The sequence below is a fragment of the Thunnus thynnus genome, chromosome 3 (genome assembly GCF_963924715.1).
Source record: "Thunnus thynnus chromosome 3, fThuThy2.1, whole genome shotgun sequence".
In the NCBI taxonomy this organism is placed as follows: Eukaryota; Metazoa; Chordata; class Actinopteri; order Scombriformes; family Scombridae; genus Thunnus; species Thunnus thynnus.
The window spans coordinates 9,689,646-9,715,685 of record NC_089519.1 but is presented as its reverse complement, the minus strand read 5'-3'; the positions used below and the strand labels follow the sequence as shown (position 1 = coordinate 9,715,685).

At 40.6% G+C, this 26,040-nt stretch overlaps 1 protein-coding gene across 3 annotated transcripts in view; it reads right to left on the bottom strand.

The window, feature by feature from the left end:
• The window catches only part of grk4 (G protein-coupled receptor kinase 4), a 51,402-nt gene extending 30,999 nt beyond the window's left edge, over window positions 1–20,403 (bottom strand). The window contains exons 1-2 of one of the 3 annotated variants that reach the window (XM_067584093.1): window positions 20,066–20,403; window positions 1,565–1,660 (exon numbers count right to left, since the gene is read on the bottom strand). In XM_067584093.1, the coding sequence (XP_067440194.1) occupies window positions 1,565–1,660; window positions 20,066–20,117 (148 nt within the window). In that variant the 5' untranslated portion in view covers window positions 20,118–20,403. Of the gene's footprint in view, window positions 1–1,564; window positions 1,661–9,728; window positions 9,840–20,065 lie in introns of those variants that run through there. The other 2 variants (XM_067584092.1, XM_067584094.1) reach the window with 2 other exon arrangements.
• Window positions 20,404–26,040: the final 5,637 nt, after the last annotated feature.

Sequence of the window (26,040 nt, the reverse complement as noted above, 5' to 3'; positions counted from 1 at the left end):
TCAGGAGCGCATTAGACAAGCAAACATGTCTGCAGTGATCAAACTGCTAAGGTAATAGGTGCACATGTGCTGTATGTATTGGATGGATACCAGAGGAAAGAAAAAAAAAGGGAAGAGGAGATGGAAGGAGAGGAAGGAGAGAGAGAGAGAGTAGTCTGGCTGGCAGACAAAGTGGCTGCAGCCCACATAATGTAATCTAGGCTTCCTAGAAGCACTGCACACTTGTCAAGGCTAAGGTCAAATGCCTGACATTATCAAGACACAACAAAGACACTGCTATCAGTCACTATACTGTATCTTTCTATCCACTGTGCCTACACTGTGTTCGGGCATGCGTGTGCGTCTCTGCTCACGGGGGCGTGTGTGCATGTGTGTAGATGCAAATGCCTACACGTCTGTGTCTTTAAGTATGCAAAGGGGATTATTTTGATCCTGCGCTCTGTGTGATAGGGAAATTACGCAATAGCGTCTATGTAATAGTGACGTATGTAACCCTCAACAGCTGCTACACACACACACACACACACACACACACACACACATGCACATATAGCCCATTTTTAGATTCTGCTGCAAAGTTATAATATAAACGGCCATAAATATGTAAGACTTGACAAGTATGATGCTCCTTCACACTTTAGGTGACGTTTATGTGCCGTTTTTTTAAACCAGGTAATCTATCACAGCTGACGACAGTTACATTCAAGTTAATAATAATCAAATCTGTCGGTGATGATTTGTGATGAGCACAAAAGCAACACAATCGACGCTGAGTAAGAGATATCACCGCAGGGAGTATGTGCATCTTCATCTCTTTCACTCATCCTCCTTCCTTTTCTCCCTGCCGTTTCTCTCCTGTACTTAAGAGATCTTTTCCCCCCGTTGTAACGGTCTCTCTCTCTCTCTCTGTTTCAGTTTTCCACTCACACTCCCTCCACAACTCTCCTGTCCTCCCACTTTTGTGTTGCTCTGAAGTGGTGGAAAGAGGGAGGGAGAGAGATACAGATAGTGGGAGGGGGAGGCATGGAGATAGAAAAGAGGGAGGGAGAGAGCATGTGGGGGAGGGTAGCACTGCAATCTCTGGCAGAGATAGCTGTGACGCACTATTACACACACACACACACACACACACACAGGCAAATATATTCAGAGGACTAGGGTGAGTGGGTGGGGGGGGGGGGGCAAGGAGATAATGTAGCTCAGGAGTAGAGTACTTGTCTGGGCCGCAAAGAGAGGAACCTGCCCCTCACTCTCAAGTCAAACCTGGATGTAGAAAACGGGACGTAAGCACTGTTGAAGACGTTTTGATTTGACACGTAAGACTTTATTAAAAACGTATTCCCTGAGTAACACACACACACACTTATACACACACCGTTTCCTGTCCCCTGCCTGTAACTGTGGGTGGAGACGGGTAGAAACAGGAAGGAAGTCCAATCTGAACTTCCTCCCTCAGTTAGACCCACCCCAACGACACAGCATGGCACGTTATCTTTCTGCGTCACACACACACACACACACACACACACACACACACACAGCATCATCTCCCCCCATTTCTTACCAATAGTGCGGCGTAGCTCCTCACACTGGCTAATGTGGGGGAGTTTTAGCATCTCCTTCCATTTCTTACTGCGGCCATTCCTCTTCCCTCCTCCACCTGCGAGACACAGAGAGACACTGAAATCAGCTCATCCATCAGGCCGCTGTTTCGACGTTGCACTTGGAAGTCTTTCACCGCGTCCGTCCAGTGGCATTTTTTTTTAACACAAGAACAAGACGACATCCAGCCAAGTGTGTGTGCGCTCGTGCATGTGTGAGCATGTTGACCTTACTGTGACCAGAGGCAGGAACAGCTGGTTCGTCTCACCAGTCGCCTCCATGCATCATGACAGAACATGTGGTGAAGAATGTTGACAGCTTCAAAGATCATGGGGGCACGCACTCGTCTTGTCACACACACACACATATACAAAGTGCCCGGAGCTCAGTCTCAGTCAAGCATTAGCAAAACATAAATTTAACATAACGTTCATGGGTTATCTCAGTGAAAACACTCACACACACACATGCACGAGCGCACACACACAGGGTGGTGTTCGGATGGTCCTTTTGGCAGATCAGATGACCCCGATGTGAGGGGTGAACGACCTCTAGGCACAACAGTGCTCTTCAGAAGACTGGGGTCACTCCACATATTTTACTGAAACACTCATTCCAACACCAGCAGGGGCGGTGTTGTGTGTGTGTGTGTGTGTGTGTGTGTGTGTGTGTGTATGTGTGTGTGTGTGTAGAGGAAAGAGAGAGAAATAGTCAGGGGTAAACTGAGGTATGTACTCCTTGAGGCAGACAGAGTACTGAATAACAAGTAGTACACTGATGAGCTGCTGCTGCCATTTACAAACCGGCATGTTTACAAAGCACAAAGCAGACATTTAAACAGACAAGAAGAAAGCTTGTACGGTAGTATGCATGATCACAATTGATGATCATCATTTCACTGGAAAAAAAACACCCTACATACTGTTTACAACTTCTAAAATGTGAGCATGCGCTTACTCATCTTTTTGCCAGATCATCGGAAATGTAATTTATTTGGTGTTTTTGACTCTTGATCATACAAAATAGCTTTTACAACTTCACTTAAAGCCCTGGTAATATGCAGCCAGAATCTGATATTATTATGTGATTATTATTATTATTATGTGATTATTTCAAAATCATGATATCTTAATCAAAACATGGCGGACTAGATATGAATTGACAAGTAGTAAGTTCATGGACATAATATAAAAGACAGGGGTGGCTATAATAAGAAAAGCTGTACGATACAGTACCAACACAAAACGACACGCTTTTTGATACCTTACTTTAAAAGAGTGCCCTACTGATTTAGTGTTGCATTCCTCTAACACTGTTGGACTCATGGACAGTTTTTTTTTTTTTTTTTTTTTTTAAAAAGCAGAACCAGAGATACTGTATTTTTTTCAAATCCATGCCTACTTCTGCCTTGTCAAAATCAGGTGCCTACATTACACACAATGCACCTCGATCACTAACAGTTCAGTTGGATATTTGGGTGTGTTATGCTAGTAGCTAATGTAGCCCCAAGCTTCAACGCCAACCAACTCTGAGTCAATTTATCAGACTTTGACTCATATCTCCCTCTGGAACCACAAAACTTTTTGTTTGTCTTTTCACAGGCGTAATCCTGAACACCTGTAAACAGACTGATGTGTAATCTCACAATCTGTGGAGTTCCCCTATTTTTCCACAAAATCATGTTTTTCTTCATTTGACCCACATTTCTCAAATGCTAAATGCTGTCAAGCAACTATACAAGAATTAATCCTAAATAAAATACAGTCGAAAAAGTATTGCAAAGTATGATTTCAATTAGAAACTGTCTGAAAGAATCAGTAGCAGCACTAAACATATGACCAGTCATTTCACGCCAGCTTTCAGTAATTGACAGTTTGTTACTCAGTTTACTTTCATGCTGCAGACACATCCCAGCCGTTGTGAAAAAAGTATTCAGGCTAAATACCTAACCTTATTAAACTGTTACATGCCTTTTGAGTTTCACTAATTTGTCGTTAAAATACAAATGATGATAACAGGAGGCATCTCTTTACATAAGTAGAAAAAACAAACTCTTCAGTAGTTTGAATTGTTATTTAGGCAGTAAGATATTAGCGAGGAAGACAGAGAGCAGGACAGAAAGCTCTTACTGCAGACTCACATCTGGTTTCAGAGTCAGCGGATTTAAACATCGACTATCTTTGGGCACACGTTGCTGTTTTTCCCATCTATCCAACTCCATGTTTTAAAACGCTGAGAAAATAAACTAGCCGAACCCGACTGAACCACGTCTGCTGTTACAGTTTGAGGACGACGGAGAGGGAAATCCTCTGCCCTGAAGTTCACGAAACACCAGCTGGTCCAGCAATGACGTGACAGTTTCAACAAAAACACATAAAGGGGGGTGAAACACCTGCAAAACAACACCTTCACAATACACACAAGCATATTGTTGATACCAGTGAACGTGTTCTCACATCAAAAACATCCTCATCCCTATTTCACAGCAACAGGCCTCTTCATTTCCATCACTTTTTTTTACATTTAATTATATTTTCAAGTCTTGTCCTGTGTTCATGGCGAACAATAACAACCAAAAACTGCCTCACCGAGCCAGATGTCAACACTACAAGTGGTCACAATTTGTTTGGAGAAGAAATAGTAACACACACTTTCAAAAAAACAGACAAATCTTTAACTTTTACACACCTTGAACGACTAGACAGGAGTGTTATCAGCAGCTACCTGTTGACGCTTTGTTAATGAAGCTCATAAGATCACACTGATCTCATGTTGTACACATTGACAGGTATGTTGACAGACCTGTTGTGGTGCTGCAGGGCATGTAGACACATCCACACATAGATGTAAAAATACGAGTACAAAAATGTTCCCTTTATGAAGCAAAAGGAAAAAAAATAAAAGAAGAAAACAGCAAAGACAAATGTTAGATTTGACTATTGGATTAGCTGTCATACACTCTTATCATCTGATGATAGCCAGTTGCACCTGGCCAGGTATTTTGCAGGAGAAATCCATGTACCCACTCGAGCCAAAAACACAGAATGATTGATGAATAGAGTCAAATCGGCTCAACAAAAAGTAACAAATTGTCAGAGATTAATGTCCTCCCTGTCAGAGGCTGATAGTGTGAGAAGGAAATTTAAGTGTTAGGACGTGTAGTGCCAATAAAGGTGGGAAGTGACAATGCTTGTATACTCTAAAAAAGACATGATGGAGATAAATGTCACCTAAACTTGAGGTCAGATGGAAAAAAGAACGAGAGAGAAGAAGTGAGGAAAATGACAAAGATACAGAGAAAAGAAAGACAGGGATTTTAAGAGCAAGCTGTGGAAGAGTGTTTGTGTATGTGTGTGTGTGTGTGTGTGTGTGTGTACGCGCACGTGCCTGTCAGAGCTGGCCGGGCCACCCCACCCTGTTTAATGTCACTCTGACGTCAAAGCCATGTGTGCAGGCCCTTAATGCAGACAGGATGGAGCAAGTATTTATTTAACTTTGGTTCTCCCCTCCGAGAGAACGGGGCCCTCCATAAACACCGGCTTCAGAGCAGTTTCGCGTCAGCCAGCTCTGAGATCATTGCGCAGGATCTCAGGGCAGGTCTGCGCATGCGCGGCAGGGACGAGATTCAAAAGTTGCAACATGCCGAGATAGACTGATGTCGACGAATGAGAAATCCTGCACATTCCTTTCCTTAAAAGATTTACAGACAGCAGCAGGGTCATCCTGGCCGCACGGCAGCCCAAGACGTGTAACATCTAACCAACAACATCTCAGACTGGCCGCCCGTGCCTCCCATCAACGCCCCTCTCTCTCCCCCCCCCCCCCCCCCCCATTTCCCCACCATGTTTCCTGTCGCTTTCTACTGTCAACTATCCAACAAACGGAAAACACCACAAAAGATGCCGTTAAAAAAAAACAACTGCCTGACAGCTTTGGCCACAGATGAATGGATGACCCAACATCACACTCAGCTAGTTTAAAACAACTTTCCGTTACCAAAGTCCTCTTCTTCCTTGTTGATAAGAGCCAACAGTCTGTCATGTCTTAAAGGAGAGAGTGCCAAGTGGCTTCAATGCAAAACATCTGATGGAGCCTTCATGTCTTATTACTATGCAACAAATTTCATTTTCTATCATTTTTATCTAATTAGCTGCACTGCTTACAGTAGGTATGGACACACTTAATAGTAGTATTATTTAACTTCTGTCTGAAGTGTATTTTGGTGCATTTCCTCCATTTTTCAAGTCTGACTGGTTATACGTATTTAAGAAATGGGAGTATGGGAAAGAGATAAAAATACACTAAGAGAGAGAAGGAAAGAGAGGGAGTACACCGACAGTACTTCCATGCTGCTTTTGTTTGTGTGTTTCTGTCTGTCTGGAGTGAACTATGAGTGCATTGGCGACTACATTCATGGGTCTCCTGCGTCTCTGTCTGTACTGTCCTCCTCCCTTGTGATCGGTTGGGGTTTTCACATGCTTTCAACGCTCTTGGAGGCCAACTTCAGTGCGACACCTTCCCAAAAAACGCTCCTCTCCCTGTCCTCCCTTTCCTCTCGCTTTCATCTCAAGTAGGAGATGGAGCCAGACTGGAAGTCACACAGTAGACTGTAGCAGTATCATCTCGACCCAGATGCTTTATGTCTGAATTCCTGCAACTGTCACATTTATTTTTAATGTCAGCTCAAATTGAGTTCATAACTTGTTTCACATCCAAAAGTCGATGTGGAAAAAAAAACGACCTTACAGACCTGAAACTAGATCTAGATAGATTTACCGGCAGGCCTATATATTGCTAATATTAGCTCATCAGATATATTGTATCAGTGTATATGTCAGCAGCTAAGTAACAAGAAATTGCAGTAAAGAAATCAAAAATACGTGGTTGTGGTATTATAGTGCATTACTGTGCATAGTTTGCCCATTACAGGGAACTAGTAAGTTTATTTTATAATTGAAAAATGTTCCACTTAGTGCAAAAGAGCGTCAAAAACATTTAGGGATCCTTATTTAAATGTTTCTTCATTAACTGTAACAATAAGCCAATTAGTCGATCAAATGAAAATTAATCAGCAAATAATTTGATAAACAATTAATTGTTTTAAGCACAAATACCAAAAGTTCCTAAGTGTGAAGATTTGCTGCTTTTCTTGGTCATACAAGATAGTAAATTGAATATTTTTAACTTTTGGACTGTTAATTGGACAAAACAAGACATTTTTCACACTTTTTTGATGTTTTATAGACCAAATTAGAATCGATTAATCAAGAAAATAATTGACAGATCAAAGGAAAATTCAAGTTTATTTGAACCTAATGTTATTTCCCATAAATGTGGCAGTTTTGACTCTATGTGTCCTGCTAACTTTGCTCTCTGCAGTTCCGTTATTGAGATTCTGGAGATTCAGATAGAGATTCAGGCAAACAAGGCCTCATGTATACCGACCGTCAGGGCAACCTCCATCAGCCTCCTACTGCTTTAGAAATACACATGATTTTTACATGAATTGCTTCAAAAGTTTGTTTGAGAGTCGGAACAAAGGTAAACACAGGAACTGGCTGCTTGTAGCAGCATTATGTCTAAATGCATAGAGAACTACATCCGGGGCAGTTTGCATGTCAGTTTGTTTACATCTGACGCTGTGGATAGCTCAGCGTCTGCTCCTGCCATGGACGTATAATAAGAGCTTGATAGGGCGCTGCTGCTCCACCTTGCAGACAATTTTTCCCAGTGGCCACTTGCAGTATTGCAGCGAAAAAAAACCCTGAAGCCTAAAAAGCATTTTCCCCATAGACCTCCATTGTAAAAGAGATGTCTGTAAAACTGTTGATAGGACACCTCGAACTGCAAACATGACTCTTTCTATTATGAACTTTTAATCCATGGAGGTTTTATATTTGTAAAACTTTCCTCAAGCCGAGAAAAGCGATTTTAAAATCGGGTGGGGCCAGCAGGGGAAACACTACTGCGCATATTCAGTGGGAACAACGTGGAAGCAAACCCAGAAGCTGAAACTTTTTTTGGCGTATGCACCAGCCGTGTAATTCCTATAGGACTGAATGGGCGCCATTTTTAGTCCGGTATCCAGCTCTTATAATACATCCATGTTCCTGTTAGAGAAGTAGTAACTTAGTTGATGAAATAAATCATGTCTGCAAGTTTCCAAATTGGAAACGGATAAAAAAAAAAAAAAAAAAGGATAAAATGACCAGATCCACAATGTGCAGTTATCATGAATTACCGCTGGATGATAGAGACTAACATATTGTAATTCCTCACACCGTTATGTGTTGTAATCGCATTTTCCTTACCATGTGGATCTGAACATTTGATCCAGCTGACCACATTCTTTTCTTCCAGTTGATTCTGTGGAGGTCAAAAAACCTCCAGAACGACAATGTTGATAAACGCTGTAAATCCATTTGTAGTAGTTACACAGCTGGGAGATCTTATCTGTAGACATGTCTAGATTTTCCGAGTCTGATAGCAATAAGTCCCACTCTCCAGAAGAAGTTTTCTTCTTCACTCATCAGGAGAGGAGAGCTGTGACTGCAGAACAACAGTTTCTCTGAGGTAACCGTTACTGTACACCGGTGGTGGCTGGGGACTCAAAAAATTGGGGAGGACCAGAGGAAAACCAACATAGAATCTTACAACAAACCGCATCAAACTATATCATTGTCCCACCTGATGAAATCGGAGGGGTGGGGGGCAATTTTATATGCTTGAGTGGTGAAAAGGCTGCTTCTTTAAAGACATTTAGCATATACATATTGTCTCTAAACAAAGAAGTGCTCATTTTAGCCATGGAGTGGTTCAAATGTGTCATTTTACCAAAAAAGTGAAATTCAAATTTACAGTATTGTTCTATTGTGACAACAAATTTATGTTCTCATCAAAAACAGACAACATATCACATGATTTACACGTGTTTCCTATGTATTTTCTTAGTATACAGAAATATATAAAATAGAACAAAGCTTATAATGTGATACAGATTCAGATCAGTGCTGAATACAAGAAAGATTGAACACTAAAAACATTCACAGATTTAAAAGTGTAGGTTCACATCAGAAAGTATTAATGCATGTATCAAATACATGACTTACACACCCTTATCTATGTGGACGACATACAAAATATAGTCTACAAAGCTGACATGTTAGCACTAGGGGTGTTAACATGAACACAAAACTCACGGTTCGGATCGTATCATGGATTTGAGTCACGGATCAGATCATTATAAGGATCAGCAAAAAAAAGGGGGGGGGGACAAATAAAACTTTGATTTCCATTAATTTTGTAACACACTTACATCAAGAAACAGCAAGGAACTTTTGCCCATGGTCTTAAATGAAAACAACATTAAAGATGTCCAATGTTTAAATAAAACAAAATAAAATATATAAAATATTCAGTGCTCAGTTATTGCAATGTGAGGCATGAAACCTTCCTCTTTTAAACAGTGAATGAAACAGCCTCTGTCCACGTCATCAAAACTTGATGATAAACATTCACCGCTAACGTCAGTTAGCAGCTATATACTAATTAGCTGCTCAGCTGCAGCACATTAAACAGCAGGTAAACATAACTCAAATGTCACTTCGGAACCGTTAGATGCTGGTTTGATCTTTGCTCTTCAAAATCCCTGTTAGACTCTGTCTGCCCATGACTTATACTTACAGCTTTTCGTTTACTTTGTCTTAACTGAGACATTAAATTTTGCAATTAATCCGCAGTTCATATGCCAGCCGAACCGTGGGGAGCAATCCATACGGATCAACTACAATCCATTACACCACTAGTTAATGCTTGTTATTCTAGTTACTTTAAGCTTATTACTCAATATATGGCTCAGCTTTAAAACGAACTAAAGAAACTGTCAGAAGCAAGCAGCCAGACCTCCTGCACACTAGTCATACAACATCAACAGGTGACTGAACAAGCACTCGAAGACAGCTCACTGTAACTTCAACAAGCAAACTACCCACAACACATTATATGATCTCTGCTGCATTCTTGTTAAGGAGATAAAAAAAACACAAAAAAGCCACACAGAGACATTTAACCATCAGAGATGAAATTAGTGACCAAAGAGACAGAGAGAGAATCTGTATCTGACTCACGTTATCTGACGTCTTCTTCTTTCTATCATGGAGATGAAGTATTCATGTCATAACGTCCATTTGTAGCTGTTGGTCATCTTGTATGTTAGTTAACAGAACTTTATGGCTGCTGCTTAACCAGTCATTATCATTAGCAACAGCAACAAACAAGCTAACTCTCCTGGTTGTTTCTCCGGTTGCTTCTCTCCAGCCTCCTGCTGCTGCTGCGCTGCCCAGTCCAGATCATTTTTCCCATTAGCTTAACAACAGTCCTTAAAAGTCCTTCCATGGATGTATAAAGAGTCCTTCAGGCTGCTACAACAAGCCAGCTGTTGCATTGGCTAACGCAAGGAGCTATCTACTGCTGCTACTCTGCCTTACAGTGGAGAGAATTGAAGATGAAATCTGGAAACTATCATTGGACCAACTCGATGTCAATATTGCATTCTGGTTGTTGATTGGTAAGGGAGGACGTCCTCCCTTGGAGCGTCATTTTACATGTCATGGCCAATCACAGATTAGCATGAAAAAAAATGAAATACATCCCCCCCCACCCCCCCACCACCACTTCACACACTGCTCTTTCTCCTCCCTCCCTGAAGGTGTCGCTGTTGAAGCATTTTAAACAGAATATCTGTAATGGATTTTTTCCAAAGAGGAGGAAAAATACTTTATAAATAATACTGAGATTTGTAATGGTTTATTTCAACCAAATATTCTCTTTTATATTTTGTTCTCCCTTTTGCCTCTCAAAAAATAGAGGAGGATCAACCTCCTCTGCCTCTATGGACCAGCCTCCACTGCTGTACGCTGACTTTCCTGACGATCCTGTTGCCTTTCTGCCTCAATTCTTCGTTTTCCAGTTGTTTTATCTCTGTGTTCTCTCTGTTTACTCTGTTTTCTGTTTACTCTGGCTCAAATAAATACGATTAGCCGTTCAAATTGATATGACTCACGATCATCCTCACAGTCCACTGGATAATTCGTCATTGCATTCCCTTACAGTCTAACCACAGATGAATGTGGGTGGTTTGGTTAGCTGGCAAACTGCCCCGGATATAGTTCCCTGTGCAGTTAGCCAAAATGCTGCTACAGGCAGCTAGTTCCTGTGTTTACTTTCATTCAGACTCAGAAATTTTTTTTTGAAGTGATTTATTTAAAAGTCATGTTTATTTCAAAAGCTGTAGGAGGCTGACGGAGGTTGCCCCTATAACCGTAAGTATACGCAAGGCCTCCTTCACCTGAATCTCAATATCAGAGCTGCAGAGTTAGCAGGAGACATAGGCTGCATTCGAAACCACCTACTACACTAACAATACATACTGATTTGGCCAAAATGTAACATGTAGTCTGCAGTATGCCAAAAACACCCAGATGTCGTACTCATTCAGAAAGAAGCCGGTCATCTCGACCGTTGCCATTAGCTGTGCTATTGTTTACTTCCACTTTCCAAACCCAGTGTTACACCATATTTGGTTACACATCGGATTCTGTGACCTGCCCTATTATTCCTAATCAAACCTTAACCATCTCACTCCTCATGCCTAAACCTAACCAACACTGCAGGTCACAGAATCTGATGCATCACCAAATACTGTATATCACAGAACTGGCTAAGCGTACTGCAAATTTAATCAATTTAACAGTTTCACACTGCATACTACTATGAAACGTAGTATGCAGTACGTAGTACATACTGCACATGTAGTACATCCTACATATAGTATGTAGCACATACTGCATACATCAATATTATGTAGTGGGTGGCTCCAAATACAGCCATAGAGTCACAGCTGCCACATTTATGGGGAATACATCAGGTTCAAATAAACCAGAATTTTCCTTTAACTGATAATGAAGAGGTTATGTTATGTGTTTATTAAAGAAAAAAATGTTTTTAACTCTCAAATATCAATATCATTATCAGCCTAAAAAAAATCCAGTATCAGTCAGTCTCAAAGTAAAGCGGATTTATATCAAATACAAACAGAAACAGGTATGAACATTTTCTTCTACAAGTTATAAAAAAGGCAGCAAGCCTTTAAAGAAAAACTGTAGATATAGTAGGAGGTATTTCATTTGAATTCTTTGTATTTGGGTAAATCCCAGATAAACCTTACGAGATAAGATTGTTTTACTAACTGTTCTTTATAATTACTATACAGTTAGAGAAAAGTGTTATAATAAGGCATGTACAGTATGGATACCATAAAATGATTATTTGTGCACATATTCAGTGAATAAAAGCCCTTCCAAGAAAATCAAAGAAATAGCAGTGATGAAAAAAAAACAACACTTGGATGGTGAAACAGCATCACTGGCAACTTCCTCAACTGTGATTCCCAGCTTTTTTCAGATGTTACTGTGAACACAGAGCAGTGTGGCGCTGCTGTCTTCACAACCCTTCTTTATTTTGCATCGCCATATGGGAGAAGCCGCTCACCCATCTGATGAACACATGTCACATGCTGACACTCAGAATAACAGCCACAAGGCCAGAAAATCCAGCTCGTCTGTGACAGTGACAGACCGACCACGGCAGCGAGCAGCCAGTATTTACATCTTCACACAATATGCTTCAGGCAGTTGGGCTGCACTTACACAGAGTGACTTTTAATGAGTGCACGACGGTTTGTTTCCCTGAACCCCAACATAACAAGCGGCAGAGCATGCAAAGATCAGGCTCAACGTGCCCTTAAAAAGAGAAAAGTGAAAATGAGGTATGTTCACTGTGCTAAAAAGTCCAAACAAGCTCTTAGGTAACTCTGCTACATTTTGGCACAAACAGCAATTTTTCCAACTTTCAAAACACTGATAACGCTGTTTACCAAGATATTTTTGGCTAACGTTAAGTGTACCCTGAATATTTGGTACCAGCCCATGCCTTGTCGGGTCTGCCTCCACACCCTGCAGCAGCTGCATAGGTGGAGGTTCAGATTGGACGGCAGCGGTGCTCTCCCAAAAACATGACTTAAATGGTAGGAAATGAGAGAGGGTCACGCATAGTTTAGGCCCATTGTAATATGAGCATGCACACGCACATAGGCACAATGGAGCTTGGCCATGATAAATGAATGGCCTGTTGCTTTCCCAGTCGCTCTCCCGTACAGCGTGTGATTGGCCGGAGTAGCCCCTGATATGGAAAACATTAGCTGCGAGTATCTGTGCTGCCTATTCAAAGCAAAGGCCCGGTGTTTGCATAAGGTAATCCGTCTGTATACTCGCACTGAAAGACACACATCAGCTGAGCAAGAGAGGAAAAGAGAGACATGTGAAAATCAGGCAGCACTGCTCCCCTCTAATCCTCACCTCTCTCACATGTCCCTTCCCTTTTCCTCTTCTCTATGACTTCTGGCTCTCCTCCCCCATATAAACAGCTCTCCCCCATATAAACAGCTCTCCTCTCTTGTTATGCCTTCGTTAATTCTTTATGGCCAGACTTGTCTTTCTCTCCATATGGCCCTGGGAGAAGGCGTATGTCACGTGCAAAAATGTGAAAAACATTACAACATCGGAGTAAATTCCAGGACACGACAATAAAGGAGCAGGCTGGGCGAAGGGGTGTGGGGGGGGGGGTTAAGCCTCACACGAGGTAGGACATGCAGTTTTTCACATGAGGAGAAAAGACATACACGCACACACACAGCGAACCACAAAAACATGCGCTCTCGCTCATTCCAGCAGCATGCTGTGGTGTTTTGCAAGACCTTTCCTTCCTCTGCCCCATCTCCGTGTTTGAGATATTCCATTAAATCTAACTGAGAAGTGCTTGAAAACTGACCCTTGTTTTTACAGTGTCTTGAGGGAGAAGGGGGGGGAGAGACACAGTGAGACTACACTTGAGCAAGACATGCAGAGTTGGAGTGTGTAAGGGGACAAACTGGGAGGTTAATCATCTATATGTTATCTACAGCTGTCTCTCAGATGAAGGGCCCACTGGTTAATTTCATGGCCATGCTGAAAGAACAGGAACATATAACAGCACTGAGCCCTTGAGTGTGGAACACATAGTACATATTATTCCTTGAATATTATCTTTGATAATACAACACCTTCAACTCATATTTAAAGGCAGGACTGACATCAAATTTAACCAAGGGCAGTGCATACCACTGATGCCAAAACTGAGATTGTAGGGATGTTTTAAAAAAGCAAATTAATAAAGTATGAGGGACTTTTTAAGTCTGACCCTGACTGACCCCTAAAAGCTCATTTTTTAGAAACAAATTCTTCATTTGAACCATGAGAACTTGTAAATATAGTCAGGCCGGCTGTACACATTTTTTAAAGCAGGCTGACAGCTGGCTTCTCATAGGAAGAATGCCCATTTTATATTTACTAAGGCGGCTGGAACAATGTCCCTATGATGTTCACAAAGTGCTTCAGAAAGTGCTTCTTCATGCTTACTCAGCTTGCCAAGAAATTGTGCTAATGAACGTTCCGGTAGCCACCCAACTAACCGTTGCTGCTGCTGCTGCTGTGCAGCGGAGCTATGTGCGCAACACACTGCGTTTCGTTCTCCACACCGCCCATTTGTGGGTGTAATAACTGTAAAATGAGTCCCACATCAAGGGACAGTCACAAAGCAATGTGTTTTATGAGCCTCAGCTGGAGGAAACACCCCAGAGTGATGACAACAAGTGTTAGCTTGGCTATGACCACAAAACTAATAAAGCTGCGTTGGCTAACGTCACAGGAAAACCCTCACAAATGGTCTGAGAGGACCTGCTGGCCTGCAATTTGAAGGGTAGTGGAGAGGGGGCAGAGAGCAGAGAGGTTAGTGACACCAGACAACAGAGGCACATCCACTTACATGTGTAATGTTCTTGTGCAACAAAAAAGGAAGCTTCCAACATGTAAGGTGGAAATGAGTTACATAAGCAGGATTAAATTGTCTTCTGTTTGTCAGAGGAATGTGAGCACTGGACTGTCCACATTCCTTCCGTTTTATGAAGACAGCAGGAATAACGAAAGAAACACCGCAGAAAAAGATCGAGTGAGATCTGATTCCAGGCACAGAGGTGTGAGGGGTAAAAGGCCCTTTATGTTGAGTCACTGCTTACATTTGAATATGAAAATATGTGTGGAAATGTAGTAAAATGAAGTATGTGATAAACATGCTCATGTTCCTGGTGTACATAAGTTTGTATTAAAGGGTGATAACAATCAGCTGCAACATTCAACCCTGTTCTTCTCTGCCCTTTGGACAATTTCATTTCTCTTCCAAAGCTTGAATCTGACCAAAGTCATTGACAGCTCACCACTTTATTCCAAGGAATAGTTGGCCATTCTTATTAACTCAAAATTGAAATTTAGATTTCACCTTACTGCACTTGTGGCAAAGGTATACAATGCACATTTTTTATTCACAAATGTATAAAACTTTATATCACATCAATATATTACCACTGTAGCTACATTCAAGCTTAATTGCTGATTTTTTTAAGCTAAGGAAACATAAGCAGTCTTCAGGCTTTGGTATCAGAACCTCCAATTTGCCATTTCACAAACTTTGAGCAGAGTTCAGTCTCTTAAATAACAATAAATCTCAATAGACCAGAATGCATTACAGCCACTACCACCTTGTGTTTTGACTCAGAGGTGCAACTCTGTCATGCTCAGACCATGCCATCACCACTGGTCTCTACACCTACGATATTTATAACTCACAGCTGAATGCAACAAGTAAACAGCAGCTCTCAGAAGAGATTCTGGGTAATGTAGTCAGTCACACACTGAAATAAGAGCAGAGGCAATAAACCCCAGATTCACAGCTTTTGCTAACATTTTTTTCAGTCGTTTCAATTAGAGCTTTTTACCCAGATGTCCAAGAGCTGTCTAAAAAAAAACCCCACAAAAGAACAACTCCCACATTCATCTTGCCTTCGTTCAACATCTTCACTCAAAACAAACCAACACACACAACACAGAGAGCACTAATACAAATGCTTGTAATTTATGACATGATCATACAATTAAGACGATCTTCAAATGTTAAAAGTTTGAAAACTGTATATTCAAGCTCCAACAATTAGACGATTGACAGAAAATTAATCGGCAGCTGTTAAACATTGGACGGTTCAGCTTCTCAAACAGGAGAACTGACGGCTATTTCTTGTGTTACTTTATACTCAAATATTTAGGGGTTTTAGACAGCTGCTTAGACAAAACAAGACAATGATGATGTCATCTTGGCCTCTAAAAATGTTCCTCCCTGACATTCAGAGGCGTTTTACAGTGTTGCCTGATGTTTTATAGACCAAACGATTAAATCGCAAAACATTATATGTACATTGATCCATAAAGAACATAATTGTTAGTTGCAGCTCTATTGTATATGTTTACCTTTAGTATTGATGTAAATATAAATATTTTGATAGTGATTATTGGTCTTACTGTCGAATCCTATCAGTTGATCACAAAATGACGTAATGTGCAGACTTCTTACATATAATGATGTAAGAACATACAGAGGTAGTTTCATTGAAACAGTTTACAACATCAATATTTTTAATAGAGCCCAACCATTATCATTGGCCGATATTGACCATTCACAGATATATCGGTATCGGCGTATATGTTGTTCTATTACATATAATTTTTTTTTTTTTTTATTTATTTATAGTAATTTATAATTATTAAATTCAGTTTCAGTGCACTGATGGCATTTTATACAATTAAGTTTATTGTTAAACTGTAAAATATAAATATAAAAAATAAGTGTTTATGTGATAACCATGTTTGAGGGATCACTGCAAAAAATGTGTTTATGTATATATTATGTATATATAAGATTATTATCAGCCTATATAATATCAGATTTTTTTTAATCCCTAATATCGACATCAGCCCAAAAAATCCAGTATCGCTTGGGCCCTAATTTTTAATGTTTACAGCATCACAGTTGAGATTAGAGTTAGCATTCGTTGACTTTTCCATGTATACAAGAGGAAAATATGTCTCATATAAAGCAGCTTTTCAACACAGCAGCTTGATTCCAAATTGAGATACAACAACCATACTGTTCATCTAAAAGATTCCTATTTCATATAAACTATATTTTATTGCAAAATTATAATAAAAAGGAACCCTCCAATTTGGTTATTAGAGCTCTGACAAATAAATGTAATGGAGGCAGGATATTTTACAGCTGAAGAGTGAGCATAATTTTTCTCAGCAGACTTCACACCACCATCTGCTCCGCTATGATAGGGTGCTCTGCCAACTCAGGTGCTGCAAAGTACTGTAAACAGTGGAGTCTGTGGGACAAACTATGATAACACTGTTTCTAAATTATCTTGAGTGCTTTTAACTACATTATGTACTGCAGGTTTTCTGTGAACATAAGCCAAATATGTGCACCAAGTCCCGCCTGTGATAAACCAATATTAGCCGATTACACCAGCCCTCCAATATATATATATCAGTCAGATTCTACAATTTATAGGTAAATAATGAATATGGGTACTACTTAACTGTGTGAAAAAGGGTTTGGACTGTCAATACAATTACTGATGTTGTAATATATGACACCATTGGGAATCAAACTGCTTTGCTGAAAATAACTCTCTTGGCTGAGCTATTACATCCACATAAACTGTGGACTGCATCTATGCCAAAAGCTCTCCTCTTGGTATTCTTGCAAATGCCATTCCCAAAATTTTCTAATATATTCTCAGGGGAGCCATAGCAAGAGTTTTCTCTGGAAGTAGAAGACTTTCGCCTCATGCAACCGTCACCTAATGCAGCCAGAACATCCCTTAACACTGTAAATGTGGCTTTTTTCCTTTCTACATTTCGTACCACACGTATGTGTGAAATTCACTGAGGCAGGGATGGGGAGTGGCGGTAGTGTCATCTCTACAACACAAACCACTTCCCTTGACGTGTCATTTCAACTGTAGCAGACTAGGCACACCCTGTCATAACACTTCTCGCTCCGGCCACCCAGTTTCACATGCACAGGTGTGAAAAAGTTGGCCAAAAAGTCAACATTTTGAGCATCTTGTTGCCAGACACAAAGGTTTTCTAAGTACCAACAGATGTGTTAATTCTGGGATGGAGAATACCAAACGCTGGTAAAAGAAAACCTATGATTTTGTGCGCACCAACACAAAGTAGCCAGCCCTACACTGAGAATTTGTCATTTCCTCTCTGCGCAGTGACATCAGATAGATTGAGAACAACTGATTTAATGTCTTGCTCAAGGACACATCAACAGGGCAAACTTGCTGACTCAGGAGCTTGGACCCAGCTCCTGCAGTTGAAAAAAACCCACCTCCATGTACAACTGTGGTGTATGTAGAAGCTTGGATGCCATGTTGCATGAAGGTGACCTAAGAGAGAGATAGGCAACTGACTTCTGATTCACAGGAGCGGTTTTTCTGCACGGGTTTTGGTGTTTGTGGTGGGGATCGCTCCACAGCTCGTGACACTGCTATTGTTGACAACTGTGAGCTGTCAAGTGACATACCCCAAACACTCTGACAGCTGCAAACACCCACCTCTGGAAAGACCAATTAAAATCAAATTAGTCTCCTGTGCACCTTAAAGAGATAAATTGGGAGCCATTAGCTGTTTTAATCAGTGCGTTAATTAACAGTGAATGGTATAGCAGGGGGAAATATTTCAAAAACAACACTGCTGACTGTACACTCAACACATTTGACATGGTGGTTGAAGTCTCCATTTTACAACAACTAAATCTGAAATCATCACTAAGACCGCAACTACTCATTGTTGTCTTTACTGATTAATCTATTTATTATATTTTCAACGAACTCATTACTTGTACACGACCTTCACACCACTTCCGCTCTTCCATTCTTATTTTTAGTTAGTAGATGACTCAAATCATTGCTGAATTATCATAATCAATTTTCTGTCATATCACTTACTGGTTAATCCCAATGTTTCAGAATTAATCTTAATATTGAAATAGAGAATATTATGGTGAACCAGGATCACATATTTAGCCTTCCACTCTCTGCATGTTTATGGACTCACATTTATCACTGAGGGCCTTTTGGAGTCTGTGGCGACAAAGGACTAAATCCTGACAGGTATTCAGCCTGTAGATCTGATCAGTGTACAACAACCTCCCGGGCTAACGCTCATGACAACGTCTAACACCATTTAACAGGTAAAGGAAAGCCTGATGCCTCGTAAGGAGCAGCGGCTGCTATGAAATGGATTCACTGCTGCTGTGTATAATCCATTTCACAGCAGTGTTGGCGTTTAGTCTTGAACTGAAACGTAGTCTGAATATAATGCAAACCATAAGCAGGGAAGGCCTCTGCGTGCGCACACTGAACCGCGACCCCCCGAGCCATGTACGCACTGTGAGCGACTCGCTGTCGAATAAAATGGATCAACTTGCACAATATCCTCTGAGGCCACGCAGAGGCAACAGACCCGTCTGCTGGTGTCCAATCCGATTGGAAGAGAAACAAACGAGTGGAAATCGAGCAGTAATAACAGCTTTTCTCCCTCCTCTGGCTGCTGAAACAGTGTTGCACACCCACCCTGCGCCCACTCACTGGCTACAAAGTAGCCTCTCTGCTCTGCCATCTCCTGGAAACAGATGGATACTCGCCTCTTCTCCACCTCCAGGTGAGCTGCTGCGGGATCACCGGCCCACTGAACAGCGTGCACACCCGGGGCTGTAGCGCCTGGGCCGCCGGGGAACACGGTGGGCCTTCTTCCAGTCTCCCACTGCACCCAAAAACCTCCACTCTTAACATTATTCCTTCACCTCAGCAGCTCCCAGTCAACAGCCAAACGGCATTGCAGTGGCATATTTTTGCGTCAAATAATACCACACATTCACTTCAGCTTCCTAATTAGGTTTTAAACACACCGAAACCTACAATGACAGGTAAGAAGAAGCTGTACCGAGACACAGAGCCCCACTGCGTAGCTATATGTTGCTCCACACTCAATACCATGTAACATGAATACCATTAAATATCCGTTATGTCATCGTAATTTGTAAATATCCATAAAAAACCCCACTGGTGCTTGTGTGAAAAAATTTGCTCGACAGCCTCTAATGCAACGCTGCCATCTAACCGCGATGCTGCAAACACTCCCTGCGTTGTTCACCCCCAGCCAGCTGGGCCTTATGTTAACCTGCCCGGTAAATATGTGTGTTGTTGGTGTCCAAACAGCTGATTTCAACGGAATATGTTTGGAGTTTGCCCGGAGACAAAGCGCTGCGCAGGGATGGAAGACAGAGAAAGCATAAATCCCAGGGCGGACAAGCCGAGGAGCTCAGGCTCGTCCATGGCCATGTCGCTGAGGTGGGAGAAAAAAAATACACTCAATTTCTTCTTTTTTTGCCGTTCAGCTGTGCTTACCTTCTCTTGCCTTCAGGAGAACCGTGTTGGCCACGATATTTTCAATCTCCATTGTCAGAATGTGAGTCCCGAGCAGTCGCGATACATTTCACTCAGCGGAAAAAGACGGTTTTTCTGATCAAACGTGCCGACGACGGTGAGGCTGCTGCACGCGCACTGTGCGAACGCGGCACTGGCGCATAGTAAGTCTTTAATAGTGGTCGTCGTTTCTCTCCATTGCAAGATGTTTTATGAAACCCTACCTACGGAGCTGTATGATTACGACGGGGCTTGTTAGCATTCACAGCCTGCCTCCCTTCCCTCTCTGCCTGCCTTCCTTCCTGCTTCGGCTCCCTCCTCCTCCTCCTCCTTTCCTCCTCCTCCTCCCGCCCTCCTCTGCACAACGAACCAGCGAGAGTAGGAGGGATCAATTTACAACCAGTGCAACCACACACACACATGCATTCATACATGCATGCATGCAATCTCCAAGGCTCCTGAAATTATGGATGGTTATACCATTTATTGTGTGGCAGTTTTTGGATTAAAAGCTGCTTGTGTGTGTGTATGTGTGTGTGTGTGTGTGTGTGTGTGTGTGTGTGTGTGTGTGTGTGTGTGTGTGGTGTGTGTGGGTTTTCTACAAGCTCCCCTCAAGCATACTATTCTCCACAACCACACATACTACAAGAGCCTACTGGAAACATCTAGAAAAGAGAGATGTTTCCTTCATGTAATCAACCTCAAATGTCTTTTTTTTTTTAACCAAACATGAATAAACATACAAAAATTTAAACTTTTCCTCCCCATCATTTCCTGGCGTATAGCTGTTTCATGTGCTGCCAGCTCATGTATTGTCAGGAAACATGAATGCCATCAGCCACAGAGGCCTGTTACAGACCTCTTTGTGTGAACAATGTGTCTGACGGTTTTAAGCTGTTGCATTATGCCGGGTCATACAGCCTGGAGAAAAGAGATAACACACTCGTTTTCTCCTCCTCACCACCGCACTGTAGTCCAGCATCCCTCTGGGCTTTCTAATCTGACTCTTTGATCTACTGAACAGACAATGCCTCGAGTAAAGCCGCGTGTCTGCAAAAAGAGAGAGAGGCCAGGCGATGGTGATGTGGATTGGTGAAACTTTACATGTGAAATTTGTTTCTGAAACAGTTGAAGGATTCATGAATGAGATAAATTGAGAATGAAAACAGTCATTGACCAATAAAAAGCAGTTTCACCATGGATTGTGCCATTACAGTCATGAAAGAATTACAGGGAGGCCTGAAGGTATCTGTGAACCAGAGAATTGAGGAACTCAAAGGTCAAAGGTCACTGACTTTTATCCTCAGGTTTTTTAACACCGCATGTGTCAAGTTACTGGATCAATAATGTGTCCTCACTCATTTGTGTTTTGTTGTTTGACATCTGCTTTTCAAACAAGTAGGAATGAGGAAAGTGTGACACATGAAATCAATAATTGCTAACACACTGTTTCCCAGAGAAACAGCATACCAGTTTGCAGACGTATAGCACCAAAACGTCCACTAACATGATTAATTACCTTTAAATCCAAAATCCATGAATATATGATTATTTTTCATTTCTGGACATAAGATCAGTCTCGGCCTCAAGTTTCCACATTACACTTGTGCAACTTTCATACTGGACCACAATTAGCTCCAACCTAAGTTGTGATGTCACAAAATCAACTTGCACACACAGATAACATTTAAGGTTGAGCTCAGAGGAAGTTTCCCCCTTCAGCAGATGAGAGTGAGCTACATACAATTTTGTCAGATGGTGTTTGTAATAAGGTTAAACCAATGTTACTGTACCAATAAAACTATTTTTTATGATAGCAATATGTAGGATTACATAAGAAACATGCAAAATCACATAAAGAATAATCACATTAATGGTTGTTGCAATGAACCAGGTTCCATTTCAGCAGACAAAACTCTTAAAATGCGCAAAACTAATTGTGTTAGTTTCAAATGACATTTTGATTAAAACCATTAATATGGATGACAACATTCTGTAAAACAAAAACATGATATGATTATATTGACAGAATATGATACCACTGATAACCAATATAAGCTAATTACTGCCCAGCCAAATTGATTACAGAGTAAAACAAAAGACATGTCTGCTTTTAGAGTTGTTTTTTTGAATGGTAGAATGCAAAACTATCTGATTATAGGGATAAAAAAACAGACAAATTTGTTCTTTAAGGACACTTTAGTATGATGTACAATGAGAACTGGGAGTTTGTACTTGTGTGCTCCAGTTGAGGGACGGTCACATTACTCTACTCTACAACCTGTTGTATCATCAAGACAGGAAATGAACCACAGTTGTAGTTATAAGACCGAGACGCAGACGACTGAACCGCCAGAGAAACACAACACACGTTTTCTCTTGTAAAACTTGGATGTGGTCCAATGCACAAGTCATATATGCAAAAGAAAAACAAACAAGCCAAGCAGCCATCAACCTGCCAGCCAAGTCATGACTGATGCGATTTAATTTTACACCTCAGATGTAAATTTACATGTGTATCACTTACAGATGCTATTTTATACTTGCTCTGATTACTTCAGATTTAATACCAAAAGGCTTTACTTATAAGTGTGATACATAGAAGTTTTGAAAGGTCAACCATAATCTAATAACATCTAAATATCTAAAAGATCCAGGATATAGATAGTGTCTTTCCTGGTTTAGTGCAAGTGGTAAAGTACGTGAATTACCAACTGTCTCTTTTAGTAACATTAATTTTTTAACTTTGAACTGTCTTGTAAAAGTATGTCATTATCTCATTTTGGCATAAAAGTCTCGTCATAAAACATAACTTCCAATTCATGCAGGTAGAGCTGTAGGTTTTAGTGCCAAAGGTTCTTGGCTGAGAGCTCTTGGGCAATAAAGAACAGAAGTGCCTGCTGACTGCTATCACCTGAGATGATCAGTAGTTTTTGTTGCCTTTTAGTGTCAAACTCTGCACAGAATTCTGCACTATGAAGCTCAAACATCCAAGTGGAGCAACCAGAGGCAAAACATATATTTGAGTGGACAAAAAAAGAACTAATGTGTTGCCTCAATTTATTCTTAATTTCTACCGAAAGTATTTTCTTTACTAGAGGCACAAGATATGGATGTAACAGACAAGTAGGTGATCTCACTATAACTCCTTAATCAGATCACATCAGTGGGAATTCCCAAAGAAGGAGTCAGTCTGTATATCAGAGTGATTGTAATTATTTCATCGATGTCCGTAGCCCATCAGTACATGGTTTATTTGTTGTCAATGTGAGGTTGCATGTCTGAAACACCAGCAGTCAGACAAGAAATACTGTGGTATCACAGATGGTCCATATAGATTCAATGCTGCCACCTAGTGGTGATAATGCAAAAATACAAAAAGGACACTACATACAGTATTCATACAGAATGCTGTTTTGGACAAATGTATTCTTACATATGAAGTGTATAAAGATATTAATATAGATGGATGAATAATATATTCTAGCAGCTAAGTGTATCTTGTGGGGCCCTGACCCTTTTAGTTCTTCGGTCAATCATGTATTATACAACTATAATTCATCTACACCGATAAAAATGGCCAAATTCTCTATACAACTATGTACTTTTGAGAAATACTTAATCTGATTCTGATTGTTATCAACAGTAATGCTAGTGTTCACTATTTTTCTAGACATGTACTGTAAAAAGATTACAGATAAGAACAGATTAAATAAGATGGACCTGAACAATCGTTATAAGGACACTGTGTCATGAGAGCAGCTGGTTAATAAGATAATGTTCATGATGATTAAGATATAACTCAACAACCAATTTAACTCAAAATCCTCCTGCACTCCATTTGTAAATACTGAGTGTGACCTCTCTGTTGTCATGTAGCCTACAGTTAAGGCACTAGATGGTGCTGCTGACAAAAAAAGTGTCAAACTAAACAGAACTTCACAACAACCTCCAGGAAACCTCCACCTATGGTTTCAGGTGTGGGTGCTGGAATTTCTACAAAATAACACAGTAAACACTTAGTTACCCCTCATATACATATTATTCATATTCACTTCTATTTCTGAATGTACAGGGGATGTTACTCTCATTGGTCTTATGTCCTTTTAGGTTGTGGGAACACATACTCTCACAGTGATTTAACAAAATCTGGGGAAAAAAATGTTTGATTTTATAATGAGGGGTTTTATTTACGACACTTTGTTTCTCAGATAGATGGCAAAAGCATGATGAATTATTTAGAAACTTAAAAAAAGAGAAATCCCAGATGATAGTGTCAAAGACCTTGGGGGGGAAAAGTGATCTTGGACAGATGAGTCTCAAGGTTGATTCACAGAAAGAGTCCCACTGAAGATGAAAACAAGTGACCCAAAATATTAAACATGAGGTAATCATTTCTGGAGCTTCTCATCCACAAATTCAACTGAGACGACTTTGAAGATCACTGTATGTATTAAAAGGGAAGAAAACTCTGAACTATCAAGATATCTTCATGGTCTACATAAGGCCCAACATGATCTGATCTTTGATTATGAGGCCTGATTGAGTCATTTTTTTTTTTTTTAGATTTTGCTGGCCGGCCACATTAAACCAGAGGTTCCTAAACTTGTTCATGCCAAGGATGCACTTAGAGAGACCATAACAAACCATTTCAAGATTTAAGAATTATGTTGTAAGTCTGTACATATTTGCAAAGGTGCACACACTATAGATGTCAGGGTAACATTTTATACTTTTTTTTCTACTTGCCCTTATTTGTGATTTTCTTGATAATTAGATTTTTCTTTTTATGTACTATGTGGTTGTTGCTTGCCTTGTCTCAAGAGTTTCACTGCTCAGAATGACCCTGTGTTACACTGTGCATTTGACTTGTGATGAAAATCTTCTTCAACCTTATACTGAATTAATTTCTTATTTGAATTTGTGGTCTTTTTTATTTGAAGAGCTCAACAGACTATGGTAACACTGTGTATTGAAACAAACAGGACAGAATTAAGATGACAACATTTCTCACTTCTGCAAAATAAGAGTGTGGGAATGGTGAAAAGCATGAAAAGTCTTTGTCTGTGTTTGCTTCACTAAGATAGCTCCTGCACATCCTTTTATCAGTGGCAAGCGCTGTGAAATGAGACTGCATATCAGACCCTCACATCTGTGGAAAATATGTTTCTCTAAACGCTAGACAGTTTGGGATGGTGGTTTGTTCTGTTTTGTACCTCAGAGGATCGAAGTTTCAATCAAACTTCTGCAGCAGTGCATTTAGGACAATGTAAACCTAAACAACCCAACCGTTCAAAGCAGATGGCCACCCACCAAGAGCCGGGGGCTGCTTGAGGATTCTACCTGTTAAAGGGGAGTTTTTCCTCACCGCTGTCACCAAGTGCTTGCTCATGGGGGAATTGTTGGGTCTCTGTAAATTAAAGAGTACGGTCTTGACCTGCTCTATGTGAAAAGTGCCTTGAGATGACTTTTGTTGTGATATGGCGCTATATAAATTGATTGATTGATTGATTGATAGATCACTGTGGTCCAGGTCTATCTAATTGCATCTGAGAGATTTTAACCATATAGGGGGATTTTTTTTGCCTTTTTTGGACCACTGGGAGTTACAGAAATAAAAAAAAAACAACAATTCACAACTGTTTTGAATATTGGTGAGTTTGTAAATGGTATGATGTTATATTGTTTTATGACTGTATGTTTTTATGACTTGTTGAAATAAAGGGGAGGACTTTGTATAAGCCCTCTGAGCTTCCTTCCTCTCCTGCACAATTTAATATAATTTTTACTGTGAAATATTTTTATTGTAACCTTTGTGCAAATAAAGAAATACAAAAATATATCGTTGAAAATGTGATGAAACAAGCAGCTGTTCGCCTCTCTGTTTCCTGGGTGTGTGTGTGTGTGGTGTGTGTGTGTGTGTGTGTGTGTGTGTTTGTGTGTTTGTGTCTGTGTGT